General features: G+C 36.2%; 1 protein-coding gene across 1 annotated transcript in view; it reads left to right on the forward strand.

Annotated features, from left to right (window-relative positions):
• Positions 1–5,131, forward strand: part of LOTGIDRAFT_168259 (hypothetical protein) — a gene marked incomplete at both ends in the record, with an annotated part of 8,021 nt that extends 2,890 nt beyond the window's left edge. Inside the window, 3 exons of the mRNA XM_009066135.1 lie at positions 2,245–2,468; positions 3,196–3,271; positions 4,494–5,131. Of these exons, the coding sequence (XP_009064383.1) occupies positions 2,245–2,468; positions 3,196–3,271; positions 4,494–5,131 (938 nt within the window). The remainder of the gene's footprint in view (positions 1–2,244; positions 2,469–3,195; positions 3,272–4,493) is intronic.
• Between the last annotated feature and the right edge of the window lie 4,002 nt (positions 5,132–9,133).

The raw sequence follows: 9,133 nt of genomic DNA on the forward strand, positions 1-9,133 counted from the left end.
ATCAAATTAAAGAAAGACAAGCCTGTTTCTAATCATTTCAACCTCGACGACCATTCAATAGACGATCTCACCCTAATCCCAATTGAGCGTATAGAAATTGACTTGCCCGAAGATGAAACTACCAAATTCCGTCAATCTAGGGAGGCCCATTGGATTGAGACATTGAATACAGCAAGACCTATAGGACTAAATATTCATCATAATGTAGGCATAGCACCCTTTGTTGTCCCGTTTAATACAACCAGCAATCGAGCAAGCAAGATAGTTCATGCCCACTATAAGAGCCTTCAAGAGAAATTCCCCCATGTCTATAAGCAGAAAATGATAGTTGCATATTCAAAAAATAAGAACTTAAATGATAATATTGTTCATAGTAAACTAAAAACAATCAGTACATAACAGATACTATACTTCTCGCCCATCGGGCGAGTTATTTTTTATTTCAGATCAGAATAAGAACAGAAGAAAACCCAATATCAAGACCCTTAATCCTAATTTCTAAATAAAGTGTCTGCTCCACCCTAGGCCTGTACATTTGGGAGAATCAAACCCTCCCTTCCCCGAAATCTAAAATTCTTAAATTGAAAATAAACTGGACCGAATCCAATATGGCACACGAGAGCCTGGCCAACACTTAGTTTCTAGACAAAAATTCAATATATCATGACCATGATAATCTTGAGCTTATCAAACTGAAAGTAGACCACTACCTTTTATCAACATACGCCTGACTGTCATTGCACACAAAAATCTATTTTTAGAATTATACTTCCGCATGTAAACCCCTCTTCATATAAAAAAATCTTAAAGAAAATGCAAATCTAGACCAAAAATCAGACCAAAATAGCCATGCATCCCCCTTCCCCCCAAAAAGGATGTTTAAAAATAGCATAGACCACATTTGCTTAAATGTTGAGTTGGCCATTCTCGCTACGCCTGACATAAATCCATACGCAGCTGGCGGATAAATCGGACTACTTTCAAATATTAGGTTATGTAACAATAGCTTAATTTTCGTCTCCATCTTTGACATCTGACTCGTCTCTGACACCCAGACTTATCCTGTCTTCGACAAGAATAGACTTTTCAAGGGAGATAACTAACATCTGACGGACTATACTTTGTAACGCGAATGTAACTCCTGCATAATAATTATAGAAGATTTTCCTCCAGCTGTTTACGAGGTTATTGTCAGCTCTAATGGGCCGTCACACCAGAAAGGCGTTCTCACTACGCTGCTACTGTGACGGTGAATTTGCTCAGAGCGTGTTAAGTTAGCCATTGGCGTGGTATAAGCGTGTTAAGCACGCCACACATCTTGCAGTTGTCGCCAATGTCGCCACTATTCAGCTATCTGTTCTGCAACTCGTTGAAAGCACCATAGGATTAGTAATAGTGACATAGGTAGCACATTTGGTTCCACAGACTGGTTCATATCTTACTTTCTACAAATAACAATGCCGTACCGAGAGACTTTAAATGGTCACCAATGTCCAATCGTGTGCCTTCAATGGTTGCAAATTTAATATCTATTCTTTGAAGTATCAATGCCCGCCAGTAAATTTTTCAAGAGCTTAGCTTATAAGTTAAATTATTCTGTTATTGTAAAGCAAAAAACAGCTATTGTTTTTATTTCTTTCCGGCTAAAAGGCCTGAATATATTGACATAAAGTTGGGTCTCCCTATTTTTCTTACGAAATGAATTAGCAAATTTAATAATGAGAAAAAAGACACTTTATGAACGATTCCTATTAAAATGTCAAGTTTGGTATGACAAAATAACGTAAAAAGAATTTAAGTTGGATAGTATTGCTAATTTCTTCCCTGGCCTACGAAAGAAGACATCTAAAATCATACGACCTAAAATATTTCGTCGCAGTAGTAATCAAAGCATTGTAAAAAAAAAAAATACACAAAAACATCGTGGTTTTAAAATGTCTTAGGTCAAAAGAACATCCGATTTCACAAATTTTCTTCCTTAAAGTCCATGGTGTGTTTTATCAAGAATTTAAAATTATGGACAATCGACATTAGAAGGGAATCCATTTCTAATAATATGAAAATACATGTTTCCTGTTTATTCAAATCAAATTATCTGAACAAACAAATTGAAGGAAATTTAATGTTCAATTCAAACATTGTCGAGTTATACTTCATGTCTGATAGTCAAAATGAACAACTGGGTTGTAATTGCTGTTTCTCTCGAATTTCTAGTATTCGTGATCAGTTTGATGGATTTTTCAGAATTTAGAACCACTAAAGTTCTTTATGACAGGTGTGTTCGTACAAATGCTATATCAGTGTTAATATATAAAAGTTCTATTTTATGTGCTCTGAAATGTTCATTGAACGCTAATTGTAGAAGAATGATGACTTGCACTCATCCAGACGGAGTTGAATGTTCTTTCTATTATGAAGGAGAAAATTGTGCGACTCTACACCCTATTGGATGTTCCTGCTTTATGAAGGTAAATTGTAACGTTTTCTAGACCGTGGTGGAACAATTTAAACGCGTATCTGTTAAGCTTCAGGTCCGCAGGTCTTTTTACCCGATTTCAGTACATGTACTGACTAAATCCACGACCCAGTGGACTGGTTTTTATTCAAATTAATGTGAAAAACTATCTGTAAACTATACTTTATTGCATGGTGTTTCCGTATATAAACAATGAGAGCTTGTCAATTTCTAATTTCACGAATTTTCGATGAACGGAATTTGAGTTATTACCCTTGACTTAGTTTTGACGCGTCAAAATTTGAAATCATTATAGCGGTTGTTTTACATTCGATGTTCTGTTCTAAATATTAATACGGCATGGTAAAAAAAAAATGAATTGTTGAATTATAAAAGATAACTGATTTAAAATATAATAATTAACCAAAAAAGTGTACGAAATACAGGTATATAGGTATAAGAAAAATAAATGGTATTTGAGTTAATGGAATAGGCTATGATATATTTTAAAAATAATAATTAAACCATATAGATATATAATTTATCCAATTACGGTGTTTAAAATGTAGAAGGCATAAATCCATTGGACACCGACAGAAAGAAGAGGAATGGGCGCTAATTAAGCGATGCAAGAAAGTAGTGACATACCACTTCAAAAAGTGCCGTTTTTGAAAATGAGTTTCTGGCAAGTGGTAGCAACGTTCCACGGTGTATTATTTTCATTGAACTTCTATTTGTAGGCATATAGTAAGGTGAATAATACAGCGATTTGTCCTATAGGTTTATATGGGGACAACTGTGAAAATACCATTAAAGGTAAGACATTTCATTTCCCTTAGTTGAATCATTAATCGACTATACTGATGGTGACATGTTTTATTATAATTTGGAGCATCATCAGTTTTCAGATGCCTATGTATATGATCAATCGAAGGGTTTTAATGTTATGTCTTTAGCTCAGTAATGATCCAAGCACGATGGGAACGCACTTTATCATCTTAATAGATGAAGTTGACGCAAGGCACCGGAGTTTTCTCGATGATATCAAGACCATACCTTCTGCATTCATTGTGCAGTATTAAGTCCACCTTCTCGTCAGGACAGAACTCTGCCCAGACCATGATAAGAATTGTCTTCTGTACGCTCTGAGGGTTAAAAACCACCAAAACTGTCTTCTGTACGTTCTGAAGGTTCACAACCACAAGAACTTTCATTTGTATGTTCTGAGGGTTGAATGATGTCTTGGAAAAATATCCAACACGTAGGCGGTCTTCAGCAACATACATGTTGTCTTTTGATTCGTCGGGCAACATGACACGACGATGTGCGCAAATTCAAATGTTGACGTACCTGCAAGATGAAGCCAGTGTGATTTTCACGATGTTTGTGTCTTTTCAGTGATGACGAACTTGCAGACCGACAGCCAACAGACGTTAGTTGATCAATTTCCCTTACACAATCAATCTTTCTTTTGTTGTCATACTGACGGAGCCGATTGCTAGACCGTCAGAATTCTGTGTCATCTCTCAAATTGATAATTTTGTTTCGACCTAATGCCCATCATCTGCCTTTTTATAGCTCCTGGTAACTGATTAAGAATACCACGTGCTTTTCGTATTTTGAATGAGAAATACAACCATAGGCATAGCGAGGATTTCTCTGACGTGAGGCAAACCGAGCGCCTCTTTACGGATAGAGAGGTGGGGGGGGGGGGGGGGAACTAATGAATTTGGGTGTCAGGGGAAAAATTTTTGTAATTGGGAAGACGGAGAAATATATCTAGCGCGATTGTGGACGTGAAAATATAATAAAGTTTTCATTTTTTATGGCCCAATAACTACCGCAACTGAAGACAAAAAAGTACAGGTCATCTCAAACGATCAACGATTATGTTGATTCATGTTTTATGTTTTTTGTTAAATGATGCTTCAAATTGTACCATCAGTATATCATTTAAAACTTTTTAACGGAAAATTAGTAGTTCATTAGATATAACTTTGTTCATGTTATGACAAAAAAGCATTTTTCCTTTTTACAGACTGCAGTGAAGGCAATGATAAAGGCTTTGGTATTTTTAATGCGTGGGTTCGTTCTTATATCAAACCATTGAGATTGAGCACTGCTATCGAGGTATTGTGTGAATTCAGATACGGTGGTTTTACCTTCTTCATGACCAGAGATCTTGGCTGTGAAGATGTTTCCTTCAACAGAAAAATAACAGAATACATTGATGGTTTTGGAGATCCAAATGCTGATCATTGGCTAGGATTAATCCACTTTAAGGCGATTTTAGACCAACATTCGCGAAACAGGCTAATGGTTGTTCTTATCAGAGACGACTTCCGCGAAAATTATTATGATAATTTCTCAATTGGAGCGGTAGCTGATGGATACCCAATTCACCTTGGACAATACGACACATATTCTAAAGATAATTGTGGCGACTCACTAACAGGTGATGTGAATATTGAAGGATCTCCCTTCTCAGCTCCTGGTTCTGATCAAACGTCCTTCAACTGTGCTGATACTCGTCAAGGTGGTTGGTGGTATGCTAATGATTCGAGATGTAGTGAAAGTTACTTCATGGGTTCTAAAGGCGCTATGCTATGGCCGACATCTCTGGGTGATATTCAACAAAATGTTGTTGCGTTAAGAGTAAAACCTTTTCACAAGTAAACAAATACAACAGTTTTTTTTGTATGCCATGACCAGAGGTCAGCAATGTTAGGCTTACAATTAGTTAAGGAATATTAAATATTCACGTTGCACTTGACGTCATAATTTTTAGCATACATCTTTTTTTGTCTATAATTCAATATAAATTTCTTTAACTGGCGGATTAAACTATAGTGGCATTGACATAAGATTCCGATTCATTTGTCCCTGATCGAGTAAAAAGTCGAAAAAAAATCGAATTTGATATTCTACAGACATGATTTGTGGCAAGGCTTGTATCTAAGCTATAGCTAAGACGTTTTATTACTTCCTGATGTGCCATGTTTTTTTTTTATATAAGGCACTACTCTTGTCTTGATTTGGCCTATTTATTTTTAAAAGCATGCTTAAAAGCGCCGAAAGTTGTCCAAACCAATCAAAAACATTGTTAAAAGTAGGTGGATAATACATGTTTTAACAATGTATATACCAGAATTGCTCAAATGTAGTAAAAATTCTTTGAATAAACAGAGCTTTTATTAGTTGGATATTATAGGATCAATTGAACATCCGTTACATAACAAATCAAGAATGGCCATATCCATCTTTTTTATCCTCGTCACACCGTTTGCGATCCTATGGCGATTGGAAATGTACTAAACCGCGTTCAAACGAGAAAAATCTTTGAGATGTTACAATGTTCTGACGACTTTCTCGATCACATGGCGTTCTGAATATGTTCCAGAACAGATCGCCGAACCTTGTTTAACGCCGTTACTCTGCGAATAGTGTCGACAGTGGCGACAGTGAGCCAATCTTCCGTTGCAGTAGCAGCGCAGTAAAAACGCCTCTACGGTTTGACGGTGCCACGAATCAGGTAACTTACGAGTATTTCACTATATAGCCTAACTCACACGAACTAGCATAAACTTATAAAACCTATTGATTTTAATTTATGTTTAACTTTTTTATTATGAAATGTTAAACGCTTTCTGGAAATGTATAATTAGAAGTCATGACTTATTATCGACCATTCCAAACTCATTGTTACTTACATGTAAGTTCGTCGTAAATACGATTGATTAATACCAATAACATACAATACTCTGTGATATCTGAAGCTATGTGGGCGGTTTGCTGCTCAGATTTTCTAAATTGTTAAATTATTTCGCAGCATCTGGGAGAATCAGAGCTAGCGCAGGATTGGGTCAAGCTGACAGCGCCGAAGTCTTAATAATTGCATACTCATGTACGAATTTTTTTTTTATATAAAAATTGAAGCTGTCAGTAGAGTGACCCAGTTGATCACAGTGCTAGCAATTGATCAATTTGCGATATGAAAGAGTCGCTCATGTTGGTGGGTCCGGTGGAATACTTGTATCGACCATAGCCTAACTTTTGTACGATTGGGTTGGATTGATATTATTATATAATATGTTAACTATTATCTGCAATATTAATAAATTATTATAAACATACTATTTCTATTATTTATCACCAGTTAGTAATTTCGACTTTTCCGATTGACAAGGTTTGGGTACATTGATTTACACCTGAAAATCGATGTTTCTTTTTATCAATAATGTCCTTGAAATATATTGACTGGTTTAACCTTTGATCAACTTGTTTTTGAACGATCCCAGTCACACTTTCTATTATCTAATTGTTAACCGGGGTTATCATATGTCGACTTGGGTAATCGTATAGGTTACTGTTATTTGAATGTATTTTCTAACTTCACTGCTATCTCCTACTTGCCTGGTATCTTGGTCATGACGAATTTCTCCGTCCAGATTTTTCAGAAAGTCACCCTCCTTGAATTTAATAACAACAAGCAAACGTTGGTGTGACAGTACGCACAAGTACCTGCAGGTATCCGCTTCCGATATCTGCCGTTCTTCACACGAGAGTGACCGAATGTTTTCACAGGCAGCCGCAGGAAGCCGACAGCAACAGGTTTTCGGACGATATAACCGAAAGCTTCAGATTACGAACGATGCAGGGGACCTTCAGACAACCAAGACGCTCATGGTTCGACAGTTTAGATCGTCTACTGTTTTTCAACATGATTAAAACAATAGCCAATCACTTTTTCGGTACCCGACCCTCAATGGACTGAAATGATCGTTCCAGATCTTCCCCAGAAGGTTTAAGGTAGTACTCGTCGATGGTGGTCGCAGGTTCCCGATGATTTTCGCGAAACAAACACTCGATCAACCGGCTCGTATCGCGACCAAAACAATCCTATTCAATCCAAATTCATGACGTCCGATTTGTCGCGCCGCCATGATCCATTGGTCGGATCACAATGGGGACAAAAGAAGGGGACGATTAGAGGCGAAGAAAAGAATAGAAATGTCTCATCGGGTCCAGATCGGGCCGATTGACCAAAACAGTTCTTGATGGAATGGGTGGTATTAAAATCTTGTACAAAAATGAACTATGTCTTGAATTTAACCTTAAGCAACAACAAAATTAAATTATCAATAATATTAGATACTTAAACAATCTAATCGATATTCCAATTGAAATTTTCGTTTGCATATAAACTCATATCTAATTCAGACATAAAGTTTACTGAATATAGTCGTCATAATGTACGCTTGGTCGTTTATTGCACTTTATATCGAATTCGTTACCTCTGTGACTAGTTTGGATTTCGCCGACTTTAAGGCCACAAAAGTGCTTACTGAGAGTTGCACTCGTACTAATCCGTTATCTGTAAGTATTGTCGAGAGGAAGTTTTTGTGTGCCTTGGAATGTTCGCGGAATGTAAACTGTAGAAGATTTATGATGCGTAATCAACCAAATGGAGTTGAATGTTCTTTATATTATGAAGGAGAAAATTGTGCGACTTTACAACCTACCGGATGTTTCTGCTTTATGAAGGTAAACGACAAAATAATAATCATAAACTTTATTTTGAAGTTAAAGGGATTGTAAAGAAGTTTTCTTAAAAACATTACGTGTATCGGGACACTGATAGCATCATTCGCACCATTCCAATTTTCAATTATAGACGTCTGTGGTTCTTGCAATTCCACTAAAACAAAGTGTTGTTCGATAAGTGACGTCTTCAAACACTTGGTGGAATTGCAGAAACAAAAGACGTCTTATCGAAAATTGGAATGGTGAAAATTGATGCTATCAGTGTGGCCCCGTTACACATGAAAAATTTAGAACACCTCTTAACAATCCCTTTAACTTCTTCATTATGGTGTAATTTAGCCAACTAGGATGGGACGAAAAACTGAGGCTATTGGCTGGAAAGTTAAATACCTTTCGACAGTTGGAAATTGAGAATGAGTAGGCTAATGTCACTACAGATTTTGTCTCCATTAGCCTATTTCAGGTTCAGAAAAATAGGAAGTAAAACTTCAATTCGTTTCATATCTTTACTTAACAATGACCGAAATTAAATTCAACCATGAAATAGGTATATTCAGGCTGATGAATCCGAAATGGTAAGGTTTTCCCGAAAATAATTTTTTTTTCTATTTTGTAGAAAATAAGTCAATTAAATGGTACAATTTTGTGTCCGATTGGACTATACGGGGACAAATGTGAAAATGTTATACAAGGTAGGTAATAGGTAAAGAGAACATACGAAATTTGGGTAAGACGACTGACAGGATCCTGAAGGTTACTGAATTTTTATTTATCATGTCATGTCATTTTTTTCATAGTTAGTTTTTATACTTTTAGTCTTAGAATCGCGAGTTTTTTCTGATACCACCTTCAATTACCGAGAAATATAAAAGCCTTGGATGATACCAGCACAACCTTTTTAGGCTCTTATAATGATGGTATGCTAATTTGATTAACTGTAAATTTAAGTGCTTACGTTCACGATTGATTCATTATATTCTCCTATCTTTTGACAATTTCTCATATAATCTTCTCTTCATAGATTGTAGTGAAGGAGAGGATCGTGGATGGACAAATTTTAATTACTGGGTTCGTTCATACATTAAACCAGTTAGATCTTTAAGAACATTTGAAGTGACATGCGAATTTGGATAT

Source organism: Lottia gigantea, assembly GCF_000327385.1.
Source record: "Lottia gigantea unplaced genomic scaffold LOTGIsca_73, whole genome shotgun sequence".
In the NCBI taxonomy this organism is placed as follows: Eukaryota; Metazoa; Mollusca; class Gastropoda; family Lottiidae; genus Lottia; species Lottia gigantea.